General features: G+C 41.1%; 1 protein-coding gene across 1 annotated transcript in view; it reads right to left on the bottom strand.

The window, feature by feature from the left end:
- Astn1 (astrotactin 1) overlaps nt 1-26,557 on the bottom strand; it is a 317,026-nt gene that overhangs the window by 189,049 nt on the left and 101,420 nt on the right. The window contains exon 2 of the mRNA XM_052200999.1: nt 16,794-16,981. Coding sequence (XP_052056959.1) covers nt 16,794-16,981 — 188 coding nt within the window. The remainder of the gene's footprint in view (nt 1-16,793; nt 16,982-26,557) is intronic.

Here is a 26,557-nt window from a genome sequence, read left to right as displayed (position 1 = left end):
ATGGTATTGGTACAGTGACAGACAGGAGGATCAATGGAACAGGATTGAAGATCCAGAAATGAACCCACACACCTATGGCCACTTGATCCTCGACAAAGAGGCTGAAAACATCCAATGGAAAAAAGATAGCCTTTTCAACAAATGGTGCTGGTTCAACTGGAGGTCAGCATGCAGAAGAATGCGAATTGATCCATCCTTGTCTCCTTGTACTAAGCTCAAATCCAAATGGATCAAGGACCTCCACATAAAGCCAGACACTCTGAAGCTAATAGAAAAAAAACTGGGGAAGACCCTTGAGGACATCGGTACAGGGAGAAAGTTTCTGAACAGAACACCAATAGCGTATGCTCTAAGAGCAAGAATTGACAAATGGGACCTCATAAAATTACAAAGTTTCTGTAAGGCAAAGGACACCATCAAGAGGACAAATCGGCAACCAACAAATTGGGAAAAGATCTTCACCAATCCTACATCAGATAGAGGGCTAATATCCAATATATATAAAGAACTCAAGAAGTTAGACTCCAGAAAACCAAACAACCCTATTAAAAAATGGGGTACAGAGTTAAACAAAGAATTCTCACCTGAAGAACTTCGGATGGCGGAGAAGCATCTTAAAAAATGCTCAACTTCATTAGTCATTAGGGAAATGCAAATCAAAACAACCCTAAGATTTCATCTTACACCAGTCAGAATGGCTAAGATTAAAAATTCAGGAGACAGCAGGTGTTGGAGAGGGTGTGGAGAAAGAGGAACACTCCTCCACTGCTGGTGGGGTTGCAAATTGGTACAACCACTCTGGAAATCAGTCTGGCGGTTCCTCCGAAAACTGGGCACCTTACTTCCAGAAGATCCTGCTATACCACTCCTGGGCATATACCCAGAAGACTCCCCACCATGTAATAAGGATACATGTTCTACTATGTTCATAGCAGCCCTATTTGTAATTGCCAGATGCTGGAAAGAACCCAGGTATCCCTCAACAGAAGAGTGGATGCAAAAAATGTGGTATATCTACACAATGGAGTACTATTCAGCCATTAGAAACAATGAATTCATGAAATTCTTAGGCAAATGGATGGAGCTAGAGAATATCATACTAAGTGAGGTAACCCAGACTCAAAAGGTGAATCATGGTATGCACTCACTAATAAGTGGATATTAACCTAGAAAACTGGAATACCCAAAACATAATCCACACATCAAATGAGGTACAAGAAGAAAGGAGGAGTGGCCCCTGGTTCTGGAAAGACTCAGTGAAACAGTATTCAGCAAAACCAGAACGGGGAAGTGGGAAGGGGTGGGTGGGAGGACAGGGGAAGAGAAGGGGGCTTGCGGGACTTTCGGGGAGTGGGGGGGCTACAAAAGGGGAAATCATTTGAAATGTAAATAAATTATATCGAATAATAAAAAAAAAAAAAAAAAAAAAAAAAAAGAAAGCAGCTCAGAAGAAGGACACAGGTGCTGAAACCCTTCAGTAAATAGGAAAAGAGAGAGATTCTTAAGCCATCAGAAAAATATATGCTTGCTGAAAGATAAGCAGTCTAGGAGGCTCTGTGGTCAGAATGGGCTCATGGACAGAAAGTCAGTAGACACAGAATGGGAAATCCTGGATGATAAAACATAATCAAGAAGTAATCCCTGAATAATGGAATTACAATATTTTTCTGTGTCAGTAATTTTCAAATGAAATAACTCTGTTTTTCCTTTGGGCCAACTCTACAACTCTGGTCACCTGGAATGATACTAACTGGGTAATGTAGTGCTTACAAATGTTTCTGAATGCCAAATTCAGGCCTTTGGACATGTATACAGTACTTTCCAGAATAGCTTAAAGGCCCACTTCTCTCATTCTAGCCTTTTCCATTAGACACATGAGGTGAAAACAAACAGGAACATCAAGTTTGGTCAAAGAGGCAAAACCTTTTGCTACATGTGGTGACCTGAGTGGGGACAGGAAGTAGCAAAACAAGACTTCATGGCTAGTCTGTCAGTAAGAAGTATGCACCTGGTAACATGCATAACTGACTTTCTTTACCACTCTTCTCTGGAATTTGGTCTAAGAAACAGAGGGCCCACCTAAAAGGGAGTCTGGAATCTTCCCTCCAGGTGCTCTTATTGCACGAGTCTGAGTCCACACTCACAAACCATCTCTCTTTTCTTTAGAACATCACCATCTCCCCCAAGATTTTCCTCTTCACCCAGTTACCCACCATCTCCCCCAAGATTCTCCTCTTCACCCAGTTACCCAAGGCTGAGACCGGGTGGTCTCCCCATAGCCTGTTATTCCTGGGGCCCTGGCGGTGCTCCACCCAGAGTACTCCCTTCCAGAACGTTGGAGGTGCATCTAGGGAGCACTTGACAGGAGAAGACCCAACACTGTATGACAGGAATCACAGCAAGTTCTAACACCTGCCAAGAGACTCCATCATGCTAAGGAAAGAGATCACAGTCACCAAGCCTCTTCCAAAGGCAATGGGAAGAAGCATTCCTGCCTAGGTGGAGTGTTTTCCATTCCACCTAACCCACAGCCACACTCTGCCATTCTCCCCACAGACTATTGCTTCATGTTCATGAATGGAAAAAAAGGGAGAGCTGAGTTGCTGCAGGGAATGAAAGTTTCTTCATAGATTACTTTCAAGTATGTCAACCAGGGACTTCTGTGTCCCACACGTCCTTCACTTTCAAACATCAGAATGTAATAGCCTGAGGCTACCCGCAAGGTCATCTAACCTGAGATTCCCAAGGCAGAGGACAGAGCCTGACTACGTGTTCCTAGCATATGGCACATCTATGTCTGGTAAAAGTGCTCATCATTGTAATTCCATCATTAGCATCATAAAAGATTATTTTTACCTTTGTATTGAAATAAATAATGAAGTATACCATCAAATCTGTGCTTCTATTGGTATTTTCATCTCAGATAAAGGATGAAATGAGCTTATGCAGGACACATTAGTCAATTTAAATTAAAATATTGGAAAACACTAATACAGCATACATTAAAATATGGAATTTAAAAAATATCAGAGTTTTCAGAATGTTTATTTCAACCACAGTTTATATTTTGGGCGGAAAACTCAAAGGGGCCTTCCTGGAGATTTAGGGGGATTGATAAAAGGGGGAGTTTAGCCCTCACTTAGATTTCAATGGCCTTATATTAACCCCAAGCTGCTGTCTCACTGGCCTGTTTCTCCTCATCACTGACATAATTCAGGACCAATGCAGGCTATGCTACAAGAGCTCATACAGCCCTGCTATAGAAGTATCCAGCACAGCCCCATGTGGGATGAAGTGATGCTGTTCTAGCCCCACCCTAGGTGGAATTCAAGGAGAGGGAACAGGCCCTGCATGGTTACAGACCTTAAATGTTGAAGCCTTGGATGCAAGCCATAGAACATTGAGAAGGATTGGGACCAACATTGCCATCTGAAATCCAGGGCTGATGACTCGGTTATGCATACTGTGTGACATTTAGAAAAAGAAGAATGAATAAAAGATGGCTGCTTTGATGTCACTGTTAGAATATAGAATCCCTCTAGGTTTGTTCTGCATTACAGTGTACATCTTTCTGTAAGAAATGTGTCTCAAGCCAGCAATGCCAGGTTCAGACATGTCCACTTTTACAAACCCCAAATGTCTGCTTGTCTGGGTCCCAAAGTCTTTCATAACTCACTTAGATAAGACATAGCACAGGAGAAAATTAATGCTGAATTTTTTTTTTATATCTGGCACCATCTTTCATAAACATCCTGATTCCTTTATGTTATTTGGGTAGCAGAATTTATATCACAGGCCACCACAAGTAGTTGTACAAGTCCCAAATACAGGTATTGAAACCTAGAAACTAGCAGTATCAGACATTATTCAATGAAGCACTTAGTGCTGTCAGCCACGACATAACATCAACAAATTGACATCTGATTCATCCCAAGTTAGTCAGCAGCTTGAGTCATCTCTAGCTATTCGAGGATGCCAGGCAGTGCTAGAGGTATCAAGATTGGGGGAATCAGAAATAGCAAGGCAGTAGCTAAAAGCCCCTGCCCTTCCCAGATCCCTCTAGGACTTCAGACCTACTGACATCAGCATCTCAGAAAAGCAAGACCTCTGCTGAACTTCATCAGATATGGAAAAGGTGGTGTGATAAGGCAAGGTCTGAAAGCCTTTGTCCACCCTGAACCTCAGCAAGGACGCAAGAAACCAGAAGGTTTTGAAAGCATCCTATACCTGTATACCTATACACAAGCCAACTTCATCATTACACTGCATTGGGGAACATAGTTATACTTTCACTATTATAGATTTATAGTGAGTGTTTAGCTATAAAAGATTGCTTTTGCATATCCTGACATCTCATAAAAGTCAACGGTGAGCAGCAAAGTTGAAACCAAGCAAGAACCATCACCCTTACAGAGAAGGAAAACAAGATATGATGACTATCTTCTTACAGTCTTCTGTGGAATATAAGCATTGCGTTGTTCTCACCACCATGTGTCTTCACTAAAACCATCAGTAGCTCACAGAAATAGGTAATGTGCTTGGAGTTCATCTGAATTTGGAGATACCACAAGGCCTTCAATTTGTCACAAGAAAAATCTATGTTTTAAGTACTGATTATAATCAGCTCATGGGGATATGACTAAACTAGTGTGTTAGCATTTTTTTCACACTGAATACAGGAACTTAGCACTTATCCTACAAGTTACCAGATTACAGTCTCTTTAAGTTCTAAAGACAAGAATTTATTTGATCAAGTTCACAAATTATAGCCTATAGTCCTAATATGGCCCACAGCTTGCTTTTGTAAATAAAGTTTTGTTGGAAATCCATCATACCAATACAGCTACATGTATGGTATACCATATATACCATATATGGTAGTTTGGGAACTGGTTAGAGAAGAGTTAAGCAGATGGGACAGAGCTCACACACTCTCAAAGGGGAAAAGACTTACCAGCTACCCTCTATCAGTCCTTAGTTTAGATAATATTTGTCCCTGCAAGGGTTCTCTCTGAGTTTACAGCTGGCTCCACCTTCTATAGTGAAGTCTATTATGTCTCCAGTGAGAGCCCAAGGGTACAAGTTTACAATCAGATTTAAAGGCTACTTGAAGTCTGTAAGAGAATCCCCAAAGTGATTGATTGATAGGGTACAAGAAAGCAGCACTGTGTCCTGGAGAAAGACAATAGCACCAGGAACCAGAATCTCTGAGATTTTCCACAATGTTAGCCACAAGTACTGCCAACTATTTTATATCTTCCTTTGCTGTTTGTGAATGGAAGAAATAACAACCTTCATATGCCTGGATACCTGGGCAGAAAAGAATTCCCATAATGACATCACTTGGCTTGATTAAAAATTGAGTACGCTAATGAAGTTGTTTCAGAGAAGTTGGAGATGGGCTTATCAGCATAAACCATAAGAAACCTGCTAGGGTACCTGCTAGGAACCTTTGTTCTGGTAACTGGTACTAGGGTAACTGGTAACCTTGTTACCAATGAAACAGAGGTCTATCAGCTCCCGGATGTCCATGAACACATGCCATAGTTTGTAATAGACCAATTCTGTTGCTTTCATGGTCCTAATTGCCTCAGTCTTTTCCCTGAGCACAGATTCTTCAGGCCTCCTGGAGGGGGGTTGCTATGAACCCAGCTGCTTTTATCGCTCCCTGAGGTAGTGACCCCCTGGGTAACACATTACACACAGAATTGTTACAGGCAGTTTGCATAGTACTCTGAGAATTTACCTAGCTGATATTTACTGGGCATTTCCAATAGTTCTGGCACTGTAGGAAGCGTTTTGCAAGAATCCCTTATGTAATCATCAAAACAGCCCTTTGAGTAAGATCTATTACCCTCCATGTCCTAAAGAGAGTTTAAAGAGATAAAGCAATTTCCACAATGTCACTAGAAAATTTAGTAAGTAATAGAATTATGATTTGAATCAGTCTCTCTGATAGTGAAGCCCTTGCAGTAAACTATGGAACTGAAATTCAATGCTGGAGAACTTATAGGCTTAATAGGCTTTTCAAGGACTAGTGTTTACTCAGAGCCAATGCCAGCCTTGGTTGGAAGCCTGAATCTCACTGTCTAAAGGGGCTCTTCACCTTTCAAAATAGCTTCAAGATCATACTATAGTAGCAATCTGCTCAGTGCTGTATAGACACATTTCTAATCTTCATCAAGTATAGGATTTCTGCTGGGCTAGCTAAAAGAGATGAAACTACATGGCAGTTTGGAAATCTAGACAGACATGGCAACCCTGAAGCTATCTAGCTCAGAGAATATTGTACCAAAGATGAGTCTGGCTACAAGGGCCTTGAATCCTGACTTCACATCTCATGGTATATGTGACTGTTCCCTATGTTTCAATGTTCACATCTAGAATATGCAATAATTACTCCCCCCATTTCACAACATTTCTATGGAAAATTATTGATATTAGGCATAAAAATGATTTTGTACTCAGTTTGCTGAGGAACAGCCAGACTGATTTCCAGAGTGGTTGTACCAATTTGCAACCCCACCAGCAGTGGAGGAGTGTTCCTCTTTCTCCACATCCTCGCCAACACCTGCTGCCTCCTGAATTTTTAATCTTAGCCATTCTGACTGGTGTAAGGTGAAATCTCAGGGTTGTTTTGATTTGCATTTCCCTAATGACTAATGAAGTTGAGCATTTTTTAAGATGCTTCTCTGCCATCCGATATTCTTCAGGTGAGAATTCTTTGTTTAACTCTGTACCCCATTTTTTAATAGGGTTGTTCGGTTTTCTGGAATCTAACTTCTTGAGTTCTTTATATATATTGGATATTAGCCCTCTATCTGATGTAGAATTGGTGAAGATCTTTTCCCAATTTGTTGGTTGCCGATTTGTCCTCTTGATGGTGTCCTTTGCCTTACAGAAACTTTGTAATTTTATGAGGTCCCATTTGTCAATTCTTGCTCTTAGAGCAAACGCTATTGGTGTTCTGTTCAGAATCTTTCTCCCTGTACCGATGTCCTCAAGGGTCTTCCCCAGTTTCTTTTCTATTAGCTTCAGAGTGTCTGGCTTTATGTGGAGGTCCTTGATCCATTTGGAGTTCAGCTTAGTACAAGGAGACAAGGATGGATCAATTCCCTTTCTTCTTTTTTTTTTTTGCATTTTTTTATTCGATATAATTTATTTACATTTCAAATGATTTCCCCTTTTCTAGCCCCCCCACTCCCCGATAGTCCCTTCTCTTCCCCTGTCCTCCCTCCCACCCCTTCCCACTTCCCCGTTCTGGTTTTGCCGAATACTGTTTCACTGAGTCTTTCCAGAACCAGGGGCCACTCCTCCTTTCTTCTTGTATCTCATTTGATGTGCAGGGGAAGAGAAGGGACTAAAGCCGGTTGTGGTGGCACATGCTGGTAGGATTTGCTGAAGGAGGCAGAGGCAAGAGGATCCCTTTCTTCTGCATGACAACCTCCAGTTGAACCAGCACCATTTGTTGAAAAGGCTATCTTTTTTCCATTGGATGTTTTCAGCCCCTTTGTCGAGGATCAAGTGGCCATAGGTGTGTGGGTTCATTTCTGGATCTTCAATCCTGTTCCATTGATCTGCCTGCCGGTCACTGTACCAATACCATGCAGTTTTTAACACTATTGCTCTGTAGTATTGCTTGAGGTCAGGGATACTGATTCCCCCAGCATTTCTTTTGTTGCTGAGAATAGTTTTAGCTATCCTGGGTTTTTTGTTATTCCAGATGAATTTGAGAATTGCTCTTTCTAACTCTGTGAAGAACTGAGTTGGGATTTTGATGGGTATTGCATTGAATCTGTATATTGCTTTTGGCAAAATGGCCATTTTAACTATATTGATTCTGCCAGTCCTCACTTCCAGAAGATCCTGCTATACCACTCCTGGGCATATACCCAGAGGATTCCCCACCATGTAATAAAGATACATGCTCTACCATGTTCATAGCAGCCCTATTTATAATTGCCAGAAGCTGGAAAGAACCCAGGTATCGCTCAACAAAAGAGTGGATGCAAAAAATGTGGTATATCTACACAATGGAGTACTATTCAGCCATTAGAAACAATGAATTCAATGAAATTCTTAGGCAAATGGATGGAGCTAGAGAACATCATACTAAGTGAGGTTACCCAGACTCAAAAGGTGAATCATGGTATGCACTCACTAATAAGTGGATATTAACCTAGAAAACTGGAATACCCAAGACATAATCCACACATCAAATGAGGTACAAGAAGAAAGGAGGAGTGGCCCCTTGTTCTGTAAAGACTCAGTGAAGCAATATTCGGCAAAACCAGAACGGGGAAGTGGGAAGGGATGGGTGCGAGGACAGGGGGAGAGAAGGGGGCTTATGGGACTTTCGGGGAGTGGGGGGCTAGAAAAGGGGAAATCATTTGAAATGTAAATAAAAATATATCTAATAAAAATGATCTTGTAAACTGCTGTGGATAGATACAACAAATCATTGACTCATTAAGCAACAACTTAGTAAGCAACAGCTTTGTTAATTCGAATATTGGCTTTATATGTATTACGCATGCATGTCTGTGTGTACCACATGTGCACAGGTGCCCCAGGGATCCAGAGAGCATTAGATCATAAGGAACTGAAGTTAAAAGTGGTCGCAATATCCATGTGGGTGCTGGGAACCAAACCAGGACCCTCTACAAAAATGTTCCATTTTTCAAATATTAACTTAAACACCATAAAGATCATGACTCCTGCTCTTAGAAGGATCTCCAGGGATTTGGGAAAAGTAAATACTCAAAAGTGTATTGTCAGGTTCTATATGCAGTGAGCTAAATTCCTGGACAGAATATTACATTAAATGGTTAAAAGGCAGCAGAGTATTTGTGAAAAATCCTGCTTGTTTGTTATTTTCCTTGCCATCTGGAAAGACGGGGAAGCTGGAAGGTCTCACTGAAGTTTAGGATACCCAGAAAAACTGAAAGAAGATAAACAGAAAGAAAGTACTAGAGAGGAGACAGCCAGTTCACCTGACTCTCAGGTCTGCCAAGATTAAATGTTCTGTGAAAGCAGAGTCTTGTCATATTCAATTTCTATCTACTTAGTATCTTACAAGATGCCCGAAGCCTGAAAAAATACTGTTAAATGAGAGAAGCAATATTGAAATGAGTGAATGAGTCGAGGATTTGTTTAAATCTGTCAGGCCAGCAATTCTTTAGAAAAAGACATTTCTGACTCCTAAAACTTCCCTGCAAAAGGATGAAATTATATATAAAGAGAATCCAGAGTTTATTGTTCCGCTACTTTAACAATTCAGAGTTGGAATCCACCAACTAGTCTCTTCTTTCCTTGCCAGAAATCCCAAAGCCAGCTGTGATGAGGGGCGGTAGAAGCCAAGGTTAGCAGGTGGGTTCAGTGAAGCTGAAAGGAATGTGAGCATCTGAGGTCAGCAACCTGGTACAGCCCCAGAAAGCTCTGTGTTCAATCAAGGCAGTGGGTCCTAGTGCTCATGGACTCAATACACCAAAGTAACAGAGGGGGATGTGTCAGATCGGGCTCAGCAAGGGTCCACAAAAATAGCACAAGCTGCTCCGTGAATGCATTTAATACTAAAGACAGGTTGATTGCTTCCCTTAGGACAAAGCTAAATTGGGTGCTTCTTTTTTAATGCTTTTTTTATTCGATATATTCTTTATTTACATTTCAAGTGATTTTCCCTTTCCTGGATCCCCCCTCCCCAAAAGTTCCATAAACCCTCTTCCCTCCCTCTGTTCCCCCATCCACCCCTTCCCATTTCCCTGTCCTGGTATTCCCCTACACTGCTGCACTGAGCCTTTCCAGGACCAAGGGCCACTCCTTCCTTCTTCTTGGGCATCATTTGATATGTGAATTGTGTCTTGGGTATTCCAAGCTTCTGGGCTAATACCCGCTTATCAGTGAGTGCATACCATGAGTTTTCTTTTGAGACTGGGTTACCTCACTTAGGATGATGTTCTCCAGTTCCATCCATTTGTCTAATAATTTCATGAATTCATTGTTTCTAATGGCTGAATAGTACTCCATTGTGTATATATACCACATTTTCTGTATCCATCCCTCCTTTGAGGGACATCTGGGGGTGCTTCTATAAGTATAGATAGACTAAGGCTAGTGAGATGCTTCATGGAGAAAGTGCCTGCCTTGCAAATGTCTGTGTTCCTACTGGGATATGGGAGGCCAAAATGGAGGCATCCCAGATGCTTATGGCCCTGCTGGCTTGTTCTGCAGAAAAATAACAAATAGATTCTGTTTCAAACAAGGAGAATGGTGGGAACAAATGTGCTGAGATTGTCTGCTCACCTGCACACACATGTTGTCTAGTTGTATGCTTTAATACACACACACACACACACACAAAGACAAATACAGATACCAACAAAAAGAAGAACACATATTCTCACACAAATGCTGACACCACCAACAAACACACACACATTCTCACATAGAGCCTAGGTTCTGCCAACTACCCAGATTCAAATTCTGGATCAGCAAACTCATAGCCATTTAAGTTAGGGTTTAGTTGGCCTGTTTCTTAGTAACCTCTTCTGTAAAACCAGACAGTTACAATTTGTATTGTATAGTGTTGTGATGAGAGCACAAGAGAAAATGCAAGTTCAGATTCTGAGGATTGTGGTGGTGATGGTTAATGAAGGGGATGATGTCCACATAATCTTTGGACTCTACTCACAGTTCTCCACACTAGAACCTAGTGTGATTAGCATGGCAAACAAGCAAACAGTGAAAGCATTGCCGTTCACCCTCTGTTAATTATACATACAATATATTATATGTAACTTACATTATTCATTCATATTATTTTTATATATAGTGCTATGTAACTTTTACATGGATACTGGGGATCCCAACTCAGGCCCTCATATTTGTGAGGCAGACACTTTAACAAATGAGCATCTGAGCATCTAACTACCCTTTTAGTCTATATTTATAGAAGCACCCAATTCAAATCTGCCAAACGAAGTAATCAAGCTATTAGTACTAGTATTTTACTATATCATATATCGTGTATCATATATATCATATATCATATATCACATATCATGTATCATATATATCATGTATCATGTATCATATATATCACACATCACACATGTCATATATGTCATATATGTCATGTATGTCATGTCATACATGTCATATATGCAATATGTGTCATATGTGCTGTGTGTCATATGTTTCATGTGTGTCACATGTATCACTGTGTCATGTGTGTCAAATGTGTCACATATGTCACATATGTCACATATATCATATATATCACATACATCCCATATATCACATATATCATATATATCATATGCTTAGGCTAAACAACAAATCATATATATACTTAAATTCTTCCAAATTTATACAATATATATGCTGTTCCTAGCTGTGACAGGAGCAGGAGCTTGTCACTAAGTCCACTCCTCCTTAGCCACAGCAAACAGGAAAAGATTAGACTTGCATCTGCCTATATCTACCTATGGGTTAACAGGATACGAAACCTTTGAACAATGGTAACTCGTTAGATCTGCCTGCTCCCCCACTCCCCTCCTTGGGAACTAGAATTAGAGAAAAGAAAAACAAAAAGACTGGAAACAAAATTGGAAAAAAAACTGTGGCAGGAGAGGGCACCAGTGAGGGGACATGAAGAGTAAAGGGAACTTCAAACATATAAAATTATCAGAATATTAAAAATATAACAGGCAGTGAGCCTAACAAAGGTGCTAACTCGTAGAAACAGAACAGTAGATACAAGTGTGAAGGAACCAGGCTGTAAATCCAGAGGCTAAAAGCAACCTTCTAGTCATGAAAAATCTGACTTTTGAAAATCTGCATTTTTTTTTTAAATCAGGGGAGTGCTGTCTCCCCTGTATCTGTAGAGGGACTCCATCACAGAGCCTGAGTGAGGGCCTACTCTCTAACGCTGGAAGGCCTCACCAATGCACTCATCTTGCAGAAGAGACAATGAAGCTTCCAGAAAGGTCAGTAAATTACTTGAGGTGGTAAAATCAGCATTAGAAGCCTATGCCTCCAACTCTAAATCAAGAATAGGGTTCTACGGTGGCCAGGCTCTGACGGTACAGGGACACAGAAAGGCACTGCTTGGGAGCAAGAAGGATGAGACACTGAATCAGCAAAGGAGCTCACACATCACCGAGCCCAGTGCTTCTTGGCAGGATTAGAGCCATTCCTCAGTGACAGGTGAGGGAAGCCTGTAAGACAAACCTTACTGAAGGTGGAGCATTGTTCCCAGTAAACCATGCGGCCTCCAGGTTTTTGCATAGCTGTCTTCCAAACAGAGCAAAACCATTTGCTTGTTGATTATCTTAGAGACTGCCCATTAGTTTGTTAACGGATGGGAAAATCTCTAGTGATGCTGTTAACGGACATGGTTGCACCAGAAAGTTGGCCCAGTCACATGACAAATGCCTTGAATGGCGAGCAAATGAGTCAGGATCTGGCTCTTGTGTGTTTGACTTACTATTCCAGTTCTTTCCTTCCTGGCAGTATAACTCATGCCTAAGCATTTCCATTTGTTTCTTGAAGATCAAAGGATTGGCCTTGCTAAATTGGGGCCTTCTGATTTGAATGACATGAATAATATTGGCTGACTATAAACCTGCAGAGATGACCTTGATTCATGAATTTGCTAACAAATTTTTATAGTAAATTTGCTGAGAGAAAAAGCACTGTCTCTCATGCCCACTTATGAAGTACCTGTGGGTCCTGAGGACAACGATTTCGTGTTTGAGACCTCTCCTCTATATCCTGGATGACTGTGCACTAGAAATGAATGAAACCCAGCTCAAAGCAAAGTGACAAGTGACAGTTGAGTGACTGGACTGACCTTGTATAGAACAGTGAGAGCTAAGATGAGGACTTTCAACACAATGCTGTTGGGCAACCCCGGAAATTAAAGCCACCCACAGTTGGCTTTGGGAATGCTCCAGACTAATTGGTACCCAAATGTTGCTTCTCTAAAATGGAACTTACCTAAATGTCCTTCTCTATTTAATAGACTCTAGAACTCCCTAGCAGTCTTGATATTTTTTTCAAAAGAGAACACAGCGCTTTAGGTTATATGAAGCTCCCAGGAGCAGGGAGCATTGGAGAGCTTTGAGTATACTGACAGGTAGAGTCTACACGAACCTCACACACCTAGGGGCAGTGGTCCTGGACAGTACCTAATCCTAATTGATGGGTTTGTCCATATAATGCTCAGAAGGACATATAGAAGCTCAAAGACTCTGCCCCCCCACACAATTATAAGTTGTGCCTAAGAAGAATAACATTTAAAAGATATTATCTAGCAGTAGTAATTACCACAACCAAAAGTAGACAGATGGTAGAGAGACAGACAAACAGACTAAACTGAAGGCTAGTTGCTAGGAAAAACATAACCAACCTATGTGCATTTAGGAAATCTATTAACACTGCCATTTTTAATTACAACCAGAAAATATAGAGATAATACATTTACATTCTATTATGCACCATTAAATTCTTTTTACATACTCTAAGGAGAAAAAAATGTGCATCATATGGTAAATTAGCAGAAGTAGAAATTTAAATCCGCACAGTGTCTGACTATCTGATGTAAATCGTGTCAAAATCTAGTCTTCTGTGGAATAAACAATTTGCCTTGTTGCTGAAGTTGTTATTTTTTTAACAGTTGGCTTAAAATTCACACTCAGTTTTAACTCATTAATTCTGCTACCACTTGTTCAGAAGTTTGCAAAAGAATATGCTTCTGTATTGTCATGATTCTAAGTGTCAATTATTCTATAAATTTTGAAATAAATCTCTTCAGCTAAGTTTGAATCATGCAGGAGGTTAAAATATATCCTTTGACCCTCAAAGCAATAACCTAAGATTTCAGGAGGGAAATCCAATTACTGCATGCAAGGAAGAAATGGTGACTCTTTTGAAAAAATAATTCAAAATTTTAGGATGTGATTGAAAAATAAAAAAAGGAAAGAAAGCTTTCTCCAAGTTTTAAATTGCAAAGCACCCAGCTGGATTATTGGTCTTATGCAAGCCCCAGTTTTGCTGATGACAGGTTGTACTGGACACATTTGAGGAGAGAGCTTGCACTTTCTCATTCATGTAATCTCAGAAGGATACCAAAGGGTACCTATATGGGACATTCTATAATTCCTTATATGTTGTATTTAAAATGAAATGCAGTGAAAGCAAAATATGAAAATAAGTGCCAGTCCCTGCATTAAGGCATCACAGCTGAGGGGAGTGTGAGTACAGAGAAATAGAAACTTGAAGGTTTGCACAAAACCACCCATTCCCGCTGCACATATTGAAATACTTAGGATTGCCTTTAAGCTTTTAAATATGCATCTTCTTAGAGAGAGGGCAACAGTAAGACATACTCATATTTTCATAATAATATTAACTTTTCTTTGTTTTCAAATGATTCTATTTTGAATCAGTCTGGAAAAAGGCATTATTATTGTTCATTAGAGTTCATAGAGATCAATATCCCTGGCTATTGTTATTTCATTAGTAAAAGAATTAAGGTGATATCTTGTAAGTACAGATCACATTGCCCAAGACTATTACTAGCCAAAGGGTTTTATTATCTTTTAACATTTATTGGGCTGCTACTCTGGATGCCTCAAATAGCTGCCTACATTACCTCTAAAGGATATTGTATAAAGTGAATCAAATACACTCTACCTATCCTGGAGTCTCTTCAGAAGAAACCATCAGAGACTCTTGGATCAACATCTTCAAACAGGATACCCTCAGGCTTGATTTCTGAGCTGGGGGCAGATCCTCAACTTCAGACTTTGAAACTGTTTCTAGAGAAGCAGTCTGAGGATGGAGAGGAAGCACGTGCAGGTGTGTGGTATGGAATGAGAATGGGGCTGAGGGGGAAGGCCAGGTGTACCGTGTGCTCCACTGAGGAGCCACTTTGACAAGGATGGGGAGGAAGGTGGCTGTGATCGATTCACTTTGAGATCCCATGCAACAAATGAGGGCAGAGACTTTCTAAATAGCCATGGAGATGAGGTCGGATCACACCCAGAAGGCCAAGGGAAAGGCAAGTCAGAGGCATCTTGACACTTGCCATCCTAGTCCTTCACTTGTACCCTTTAAACCTCTGCCTCCTTCAGCCTGGCAAAAAATGAGATACAGTAAACTAAAAGGAAGCTAAGGAAATGCACATTTTGTTTGTAAAATTAAGTGCTACTGCTGTTCTGCAATGGGGAACTGCAAGCATATAAAAGAAAGATCTGAAATCTAGCTCCAAGGCTGATGCTGTCTCCTCCTTGTTCCAGGGTCAACTGTCCACTGATCCCTCCTCAGGTTCTCTCAACACAGGCATTAATGTAAAGGTGTCTCGTAGGTATCCAGATAACACAGTGTGTTCCCTAAAGCCCAGTGGTACTCTTGATCAGTATCATTCTATTCTCCAAAGCTACAATCAATAACAAAGTACTCAAAACTTACTCTGCTTTCTTCACTGTAGCAGACACTAATGCAGTGCTGGATACAACTAAATGACAAGCAAGGGATGAATTAAAGGTACACCAAGTCCTAGGCTGGGCCAGGTGTGAGCGTGCGAGCATTGTCCTACACACATATTCCATGAGCAACCAGTCAAAGTTTCAACCTACAATCAGGACTCTATAAATAAATGCAGTCTCACCAATGCAGTCGATGTCAAATATTTCCATGTCTCCACTGAAAATGTATTCATTTCTTCCACAAATATGGACAATGCATTAACTATGTGATACATTTGTTCTATTGCTAAATATTCACCACTAAGCAAAACGCTACCGAAACCCCTCATCTCTCTCACACATCCGCCATTGTATCATGATATTTTAGTGACATTCTTAAGTACAGGTTTCTAGTACTTTGGGAAGAATTTTATCATATCCTTGAGGCTTCATATTTACGTGCAGATTGGGTGATGGTGGGGAAGTTTTGAAACTAGGCTAGAGAGCTTCTATTGGCATCCCCCTTACTGTGGCATAAAAGAAAAGCAGGGCACTGATTTCTCCTGGTTGGGAAAAAAAATTAAAGAAGATTTGGTAGTAGCTAGCAGCTTGGAGATTAGGTCATCCATGTGCCCTTCATGGACTAATTTCTTTAAAATAATCCAATATAACTGAGTGATTCCTTTCTAAGACATTATTTCATATGTGGAAAAGCCACTCCATATATGGGTATGTTCCTAGAAAGAACAGTTGGGAAATTATTCTGTAGAAATAGCTGTAACTTTCGCAGCACATGTGGACACATTCCCTACAAGTGAGAAGTTTATGTATCAGCATGTTCAATGATCTTCCTAGATTTGGATTTTATAAAGCTCTGTCTATTGCAATGGTTTCAATGTGCACTCTCCCTGAAAGGCTGTGGTGCTGATAGCCTTATTTCTAGACTGGCAGTATTGGGAGTTGGTGTGGAACCTTTAAGAGGCGAAGCCTCTGGGAAATCCTCATTGGAACCTGATCATCAGAATGAACTTAGAGGGCATTATAGAGTACATCTCTGGCTTCTTGTATAGGCCTCAACCTCTTCCACACCTGCCCCTCTCATAGCCATTTACTATGATGTGGATAGCTGCAAGTGTTCTCACAGAACTATACTGACATAGGCACTGTGCCCTTGACCTCCAGAACTCGGGGCTTCTTCATAAGCAGCCACCTTACATATCTTGTTATCACGATGAAAAGCTGACCAATACAGTGCAAGATTCTTAATATCAAGGTGAACACAGGCTATGTGTGCCCAGATGACTGGGTCTAGCCTGCTCTTACCATGACTGAGATGTGGAGGATCCTCAGTTCCTCCTCTGCTGATTCATGTTGGGGTTCTTCAGTTGGGTCTTGTCCGGGGAGACTTGGAGCACCGTCTTGGTGATGGATATGAAAAAGCAAAGTACCATTCTCCAGCCACTGCTGCCTCCAGCGCACCAGGGGGATATCTTCTGTGTTCCCTGAGATCTCTAAGGGGAAAAGACCAAAGTCACAGGGTAAGATTTTGCACTGGGCCAAGATTTCCTATTCCTAGATCCTGATACCAACAAGCTACTTCTATCTGCAGACAACAAAGGGTTCTGACTATAACCAGGTTTGTTGCTACTTATAAAACTCAAGAAAGACGAGAGATCAAGAGGAGAGAATTATCCCCCGTAGGTCATTCTATGATAAATCTAGTGAGCCAGGCTCTCACCCAGTGAGAAAAATACTGAGGTGAAAATTCAAGTTCTTCCCCCAGTTCTGTGATCAATAGTATCCCTTACATAGCACAGTTTGAATACCTGATAACCCCCTGAGGTAAATACAAGGTTGTTTGCCTCTTGTAAATCTGGACATGTGAGTTACCCAGCAATTACTCCCAGACTCCAGTGAATCTACCAAGGAGAGAGTTGGTAATTACTGTACAGAGAACTAGCATTTATGGGACAGTCCTGGGAGGTTACTGAAGAGACACTGGGGCTGCGGGCACATTTGTGGAACCACAGTTGTGGGCTGCACAGTCCACTGGCGACAGCTGGTAAAATGTCATGACAGGTAAAGAAATGTTTTAGCTTTTTTTTTGTTTTGTTTTTCTTGTCACTTTTGCAAAGGAGATGTTGTGCATGAAGAAAGTGGAGTGAACTGGGCCCTTATCATAGACACTTGTTACACTTTTTGCTATAGAGGTATTTAGGTGAATGCTAAGCTATCCCCAATAGAAAAATGCTAAAGAACAAAAATTAAACAAACAAATAGAAATCTACTTTGACCTCTGCACTGTAGTGAGGACCAAGTTATTGCTGCAGGAAAATTCTGTATACATATCCCCTTTTCCTAAGCAATATCACATCAGACTTCTAGGGTATCCCATAGTAGAGAAATCTGATCGATCCATGTTTTCCAGGATTCCAGTTAATCTTCAGACCATGCTTCCTTTAACAACTATTACAGTCTCAAAGGGGGACCAGTGTTCTGCTATACACACTTTAACAAATCATTCCTTTATAAAATTTCATTTTCCAAAGACATGTTCTTCTCTTGAAATTTATCACCTCTGGCCAAAAAATTATTCCACAGATATAAAAAAGATTTAATAGACACACTTAGAATATATTCTCATCAACTATCAGAATCATAAAGAGGAAAGCAATTTTAAATATTTATGGAATTTATAATTATCCGTCACTATTTATGGAAGAGCAGACTGATGTTATTTATTGATTCAGCCACACATTTAACAGACACACACTAGACATGCTCTATGCACCAGGCCCTGTGCTAGGCACTCAGGCACTAAGTGAAATGAGGAGCTCTCCATGTTATAAAGCAGCTCACCAGGACGTTGGGAGGAAGAAAGGACCTTAGGAAAGTGTACAAAGGGTAAGAAAGTGATCTTCTCTAAGGGAAAAGATACCTCTTGGCAAATGGGAAAAGGAAAGGGATTGCCAGGCAAAAAAATGAATGAGGATGAGGAGAAGGAATGGGCATATCCATTACTATTCTGTGTAGGACACCGAGGTTTCTCATGGGACAGGAGTCATTGGCCTATGCCTGCCAGAGGCTGATATGATGGCCTTGCCCATCCAACATCACACTTACTGGTGAGAAGAGGAAACTTGAGATTGTGAAGGGGAGCTGCCAATAAAGTATCTCCTTTCATACTTGGTCTCTCTTTTCTGTAGCCTAGAATCCTGGGAGCTTCAGAGGGCAAAGAGACTGAGAACTGAAGATCTGTGTTTCAGAGCTGGTTTTCAGAAGGCACCTTCCTATTTGTTTGGTGTAGTGGTGACACTGGCTTCCCACATCAACTGTTCCTCTAAATCTCTAAACCAACATATCTCAATCTGTGGGTAGTGACTCCTTTGGGGAGATTGAACAATTTTTTTCATAGCAATCACATATCTGTTATTGTGCATATCATATATTTACATTATAATTCATCACAGTAGCAAAATTACAGTTACAAAGTAGTAACAAAAGTAATTTTATGGTTGGGGGGTTACCACAACATGGAAGAACTGCATTAAAGGATTACAGAATTATGAAGGATGAGAATGAGTTGGCTAAAGGGTCTTCTACACTCCCAGCTGAGAAAACAACCTTGGATGCTTCTCAGAAGGTAAGTATTTAAAGCAACACAAGTCAAACACAATAAATGCAGATGCAATAATCACCAAGTGCTTCTAGGCGCATGGTGTGTATCCTGCAGGCAGGCACTCCTCATGACTTCTCCTGGTTTTACAGTGTTAGAAGATTCCTAGAAACACACTCTCCCTGATGCCCTTGTTCTGCCCCTGCCTAGGGACCAAATCTGTACCCATCTCAGCAGAGATAAACATCATCAGCCTGCCAGCTCCCGGTAGTGTATTTGATGGCATAATCAAGTCCATCTTCTTTTCAGAACCATCCCCACTCAGGCTAAGATTTATTCCATGCGTGTCTGGGTGCCACTCAGCCCTTTCTGTAACTATTCAGAAGGATCTAGCACCTGTCCCTTTAAATCACTTCATAAACTAGATCTTGTTTCCCTGCAGATCTCCATCATGTAGGTCAGATTCATTAACCCTACTTTAACCACGAAAGCAAAAATAAGAAAATACCTAGACTAAGGTCAACCAACCTGACACAGAGCAGAGGCAGAGACACATGAACTATTTGTTGCACTCTACATTACTTTCAAAAGCAGATAGCCGGACCTTAGAACACAGAGGGAGGAAAGGGGGGTGGAGAGCCCTAAAATAGAAAAGCCATGTCGCCTTTTATGAGTTTCATGGCCATAATAATCTAATCTTTTCTTCCAGGTCTTTATATCACATGATTTATTTTTAAGTTGAGATACAATTTAAATGCCTTAAAGTCACCTTTTAATAGAGTGGGTTTGTGTGGGCGTATGTGTGTGTATACTTGTGTGTATATTCATCATGTTGTGTAATCACCACCCACTGTCTAATTCTAGAACATGTTCATAGACTTATTAAAAAACTTTGTCTATAAGCAGCTACAATGTTTCAGACAGGAATAAGGTATTGCATTCCATGGCACTAGGTATGGAGGTACCAAGGAAAGACTAGGTGCTGTGAGGACCTTGACAAAGTATTCCATGGGGCACTGGGATTAGCACACAGAGACTCTAGCCATGGCTTCCAGGCTAACACCCTGAATCCCTCTATGGGATATACATTCCCATCCCTGTGATGGCAATATCATTATTCTGCTTGACTTGGTTCACTGTAGAGGGCACAAGGTAAAGGAAAGAGGGCACCACATCTGCCAAGGACATTCATCAATTCTTAGTTTCAAGTTAATTATACAATGGTAGATTCATCCTTGGCAATTTTCCCTCTCCTTACATGAAGGAGCTCAAATGCCAAACCAGGAACTTATTTATATTTATGCTATATATGAGCTGATCAGCAAATGGAAGACCACACAGGACATAGTAAATGCCCTCCCATCTTCTTCACAAACAAGATTGAAAACAGTGCAATCACGTCTGTGTGAATGGCCCTATCTCAAGAAATGTAATGCAAGCCAGTCATGAGACTCCAAGGAGCAAATTAGGGTGGTGATAAAATTGTTATTCCAATCCAAAGTCACATAGGATTGCCATTGAAGCTCACAGAGGACCTTTGTGGCAGTATACCGAATCAAACAAATTCCACAGGACCCTCTAAGGTTATGTCCAGATGTTACAGTGACACATTTCAGCACACAGTGGGGTTGAGGTCTCCAGAAAGATAAGTCTGTCTTGGCTCTTACCATGTCTATCTATCCTTACTCCTGCAAACCTTACATCTTAGTTCCTGTTAAAACCTTGCTATACAAAGAAAGCAGGGTGCTGTCCCTTCTTACATCCAATAAATGTTCCTGGAGTGCATTATGTTGGTCACAGTTGGGAACTAAACTATGTACTCCTACTCTCAAGGCACTTTTCATCCAGCAGGAATCTTCAGATGTGGCCAGGGTTGAGTGACAGCAATGCTGAGCATCGGGTAAGAGTTGGCTGGGTAGACACTGATGGGAAGTCATAAAATGGTGGGAGATGCTGGAGACATGCACAATGGCAGCTGAAGTGCACAGTGTACACAAAAGAACCCAAAGGAACAGAAGGATGATGTACATTGTCAGAGTCACAGGGGGTCTGGTTAAGCTGCAGAGGTGGGGGGGGGGGTGATACGTCAAAGAATTACGGAGGATCTACTCTCAGAATCCAGATTAATGGCACATGGAAGAGCCTTAAATGTCTTCTTAAGAAGCTCATAGCTAGGGAAAAGTCATTCGCAATTCTATTAGGCAGACTCATCAACCAAGTTAATGATCACCAGAATGCAGAATGAGAATGGCTGATGTACTAGGTCTAGGTGCCACTGTGGCTCTGACTCTGCATTCTTCAGGGACTACAGGAGTGGGACTCAGGATGTCTAGGCATGATCTGAGGATCTTAGCATATGTCCCCTCTTTCTGACCTTCCTCATCTCTGTGAAGACGCAAGTATGTAGATGAACTTCAATATTCCTCTGTAACTTTGATCACCCATAGTTCTGTCTCCAGATGCTAAACCTCCTCTCAGGTCTGGCCTATGCTCCACCTTGGGTCAAGAGGATAGGAACAGAGACCTCAAGATACAGACCCAACTTCACACAGAGGATAGGGACAGAGACCTCAAGATACAGACCCAACTTCACACAGAGGATAGGGACAGAGACCTCAAGATACAGACCCAACTTCACATTGTACCCCCTCATAATGGTTCTGCAAATAGCTTGTTTCTAAGAGATAACCATGGCACTTCATGTCACAGGGAACTGCACTGGCAGAACACTGGGCAGGAAAAGTCATAAGAGAGAAAAGCTTGGGATGGAAAAGGCGGAGTGAGGTGATATCACTTTTAATTAGCCTTAGTCATTGTTCTAATGATAGCTCCTGGGTTGGGAGTTAGTAGTCTCTTTGTGGGGTTACTTCAGGACACTCAAAACTTTGCTACACAAATGTTCTACCTGCCATTACAACATGTTCTTGCTATCCAGTTGCTTTTCTCTTCCCTGTGCATACTCCCGTGCTGAGAGAACCTGATCTGAGGAGTTAAGAAACATCCAGTCAGCATCAGAATTTCCTTCCAAGTACCAGATCTACCATGCATGCCCTCATTCAATGAATGAGAAAATTTCAATTGGAGTATGGATTTAATTGGGAAAATTCTCAAGGATCAATTAGTTTGGTGAATTGCTTAGAGTATGTTAGAGCAGTCTGGATATCTTGGGGCCCCTTTTCATTGCTAGAAAGCCTGGTTTCCAAGCTGAGTTCAGCTGAGTAGTAATGAGGTCCTGTGATTGGTGAGGTCAAGGCAGGAGGTAGCATTACCTTCTCCACGCTTGGCCTCATGTTGAGGGCACCTGCAGAACTGATCCTGTGATCTTTCAAGGAGGATGTTGACACCACCCTGGTGGCCATTCTGCCTGTTGAAAGGCCTTGCTACTTATTTTCATCCTGACACAACCATTTTTTCCAAACCAAATCTAAAATGCTTTCTGAGGGACTCCCACAAGAACAGACTTAGAGAAGAGTTAGTTCCACTGAAGAAACACTAAAATGCGTTACTAAGCACAGTCTTTGCCAGTAGAGGATAGGGGGGAATCTCTGAATTATTTAGATTTGTTGGTTATTTTCAATGCTAAGTGAGATGTTACAAATACCTTCATACTATTTGTGAAATAATTTCAAGTAAAAGGCAACACTTCTGCAAACAGAATGGAGCCTCACCTCCATTATATGCTATGCTAGTGGCCATTGTGAGTGTCTTTATGTAATAAAGATTAATTCAGGAGGAAGGTGACTCAGGAGGTAACAGCCTTTGCAGCTTCAGCAAGAACACCTTCAACCAAAACCCCAGCACCTGTGCAAAAAGTCGAGCCTGGCACAAGTGTGTGACCCCAGCACTAGGGGTGTGTAGGAACAGGATCACAAAGTCTTGCTTGCCACCAACCTAGCCAAAACACCGACCAAACAAACACAGAAAAAATAAAGAACACAATGAAACAGAAAAATCCCCACAAACAGACAAAACCACTGGGCTCCAGGTTAGTGAGACTGTCTCAGCAGAATATCACAGTCTGATAGAAAAGGAAATCCAGTGTCTAGCCTCCACATATACACATGTGACACACACATACAAAAATTTAGAATATTAAACTCATTTTATTAGTAGTGCTAGACCAACCACCTAAAACAAAGTGTAACTGTTGTGTCTTACCTATATGAGAGTGGCCATCAAAAACGTTACCAAAATGAGCCTGTGACAGAACTAGTCAATTTTTCTTTATATGTTGCTTTTTATTTTCCTTCTCCACTCCCTAATTCAGAGCTTGAAAGATATTGATGGTAGGCCTAGTTTCCACATGGTGTCATTATGGTCTTCTGGCTGAAACTATTAACAGTGATATTAACTTTCAACACCTTTGTAAGAAAATAACCTGCTTAAGTCAGGGGTTAATAACAGCCAGGGATCACTAATTATCTTGCAAATCTCCACCCAGGTATCAAAGTGACACCAGTCTTTAAAGTCTCAGGAACAGCAGCCTCTAAAGACCTCAACTAGTTTCATAAACATAATGACAGCAGCACATTAGTGTCTTGGCCATCTGTGAAGGAAGCTGAGGGGCAGACAGAGGAGAAGGAAGTAGAAAGAAAGGACAAAGTCAAGGGATGTGGAGGAAATGAGGTCAGCCAGAAAAATGACAGGGCCCGTGGACCGCACCTCTCACCACAGGGACCATCTGCTTTGGAGTTCTGAAGTGAAATGATCCTGCATCCCAGAGTGAGAACCTCATAAGAATGCATGACCTGCTGGGCCTGAATTCAGCCGGCATAGATGCCAGGAGCTCTGATGGTTTGCCTGGCGTGCGTGTTGCTAATGCCTAACTTAAATGGACAATAACGGGAGATGTCACAGCCAGGAAATTCTTTTGTGAAGATGCTCATAAACCATTTAGGAATGGAGCTCCTCTTGTGGTTTCCGAATTCAATCCGCTGGGCACCATGGAGCTGCTTTCTATTGTTCTATTCTGTCTTCCTCCCCCACACACCAGCTATGGATCTATCCAGCACAGCCTTAGATCAAGACAGCTTAAAATGCCAAACAGCTATTAACAGAAGCACAAGAGTTTCTTTGCTCAGGTAATCAGAACCTTCTTGATTTGCTGAGATTTGGAGTAGAGAAATTCACCCATGATTAATGAAGAAAAATTGAATGTCTATGCCCTCACATTAGCGACAGTCACCCTGCCTGACTCATAAACTAGGGGCTCGGTACATCACTGGCTCAGTGATGAGAAATGGGAGCACAAGGCACATCGAGCACTGAACAAGGACGAGGAGAGAAGCCTGTGGCCATCTCTGGAACTCATATGCCTTGTATTCAAGAAATGGGATGGAAGTTTCCAAGATCTCTCTAGTTCTGCCCCCTCATTGATGTCACTAAATGAAGCATGGCACTTGGTGATAGACAAAGCCCAAGTCAGGTGGAGACCAAGCATACTTTTGCATGCCAACTGAATAGCGATCTTTGGAGATTTTAAATTAGGCTTTCCTCTTAGCCTTTGGATTACTTGTGTATCAATATAGTCTATCTTTCTGTGGAGTAAGAGTTGGCTGAAGTGTCTATGTGATTTCAGAGGAGGATTCTCTTATGGGGACTCTTCCACCTACAAATACTTCCAAATGGTTCCCAGTTAGCTACTAACCTTCAGTACATTATATATATATATATATATATGGCATTATATATGCAATTTATAAAATCATACAACATATGGACATACATTATGTATGTCTATCACCTGATCTCTTAACATACATAAACAATATTCTTTGACAATGCTATACTCCAAAAACCCGAGACCTCAGCTTCCTTTAAAGTTGCCCACACACCCACTTCTTTTCCAGGGATGTACAAAGGTGGAATAAAATATATCAGCACAAGGAGTAGGCATGCTGAAAGGAAAAAAGATACGGGCTTGGGTACTCCACAGATTGCTATGTGTGTCTGAGGGCAGTCACAGGTGGGAAGTGGAGGGTGGTCTTTTAAATCAGCTACCATGGACAGCAATGAGGCTTTCTATGGATGCCATTGAAAGTAGGTCACTGCACTACAGTGCTGACATGAATAGCAATCCAGCAACTACACACACATTCTATTTACCTAGCCATGGAGACGAAAACATTCCTGTCGGGGAAAGATGCAGTCAAAAGGTTCTGACACAACCATAGAGATGAGAAGCATTCAGATGGCTCGTGATTTCATCCAAAATGGTTTACTTGTTCCTACCTCAATGTTTCTCTGGATCTTTTCAAACCTCTGCAAAGAGTTTATCCACATGATACTCATTAAAATCTCATTTCAAAAGGGGGTGGGGCAAAGCTGTTTGAAAAGAACCAGGTTATTTGAGCTGCAGATGTACTTACTGGTGAAAGGATTTTTTTTAAAAAACTTATATCTAGTTCTATTCTCTGCTGCCACATGGCTGACCTTTGAAAATTGAGATAACGACATGCATTTAACAAAATCTGACATCAAGTAAGATGTGTAATAATATTTAAACTTCATGATGTTAAAATATGTATTTATAGATTGTTTCATCCATTGTGGGAAGAATAAGTCATTTAAAGCTTGAGGTTTCTCCACTGGAATTCTAATTTGAGCTTTATAAGTCTTGGGTTACTCTGTGTGGCACTGGGAGCAATATGGACACTTAGGTTTTAGAAGCCCAGAGCACTTGTTACAAGGTAATTATAAGGAAAGCCTCCACTAGACCCTATAAGAGCTCTGTGTACTTCAAGTCGTCTCTCTGATGCTCTGGATCTTTTCCAAACAAAGGTTTCAGGATCATAATTCTCATCTCATGGACTTTCTCGAGGTTGCGAGGGTCTGTGGCTCTTGCTTAAAAAGGTAGGTGGAAAAAGAGGGTTGATGATGCAAATTTGGCATTTTGGTTTCTTTAAAAACACAGAAATATTATAAGAATATAGTTTTGTTTTAATTCCAAGTGTAGGATATGGGGGCTGCTTCAGATTGTCCATAGCAACCTACTCCGATTTGCCTTGTGCTCCAGCAGGGGCATGATTTTGCCAATGGCAGATATAGTTTCTGCAATTATGTAAAGTTTGGAATTCTTGCGATTTTTCCAGAGGGAATATAAATGCTAGGGCTCCTAGAGGCATGGTGTATTGTTGGTTGTTGTTGGTTGGTTGGTTGGTTGTTATTGGTTGCTGTGATTTGTTAAGTAGTTGTGTGGAAAGAAGAAACAACAAGAAGAAATTAAAAATTCTGAGGGTGAGTGGGAAGGGGTGGGTGGGAGGACAGGGGGAGAGAAGGGGGCTTATGGGACTTTCGGGGAGTGGGGGGCTAGAAAAGGGGAAATCATTTGAAATGTAAATAAAAATATATCGAATAAAAAAAATTCTGAGGGTAGAGATCAAACTTGCCCCAAGGAACTTGATGCCCCTAATCAGCATGAAGTAATGTAATGATAACATCACCTCTTTCCTTTCTATTAAGTAGTGTATAG

The sequence above is a fragment of the Apodemus sylvaticus genome, chromosome 12 (assembly GCF_947179515.1).
Source record: "Apodemus sylvaticus chromosome 12, mApoSyl1.1, whole genome shotgun sequence".
Lineage (NCBI taxonomy): Eukaryota > Metazoa > Chordata > Mammalia > Rodentia > Muridae > Apodemus > Apodemus sylvaticus.
Note: the sequence above shows the minus strand (reverse complement) of the source record. Positions and strands in the feature narration are given on the sequence as shown.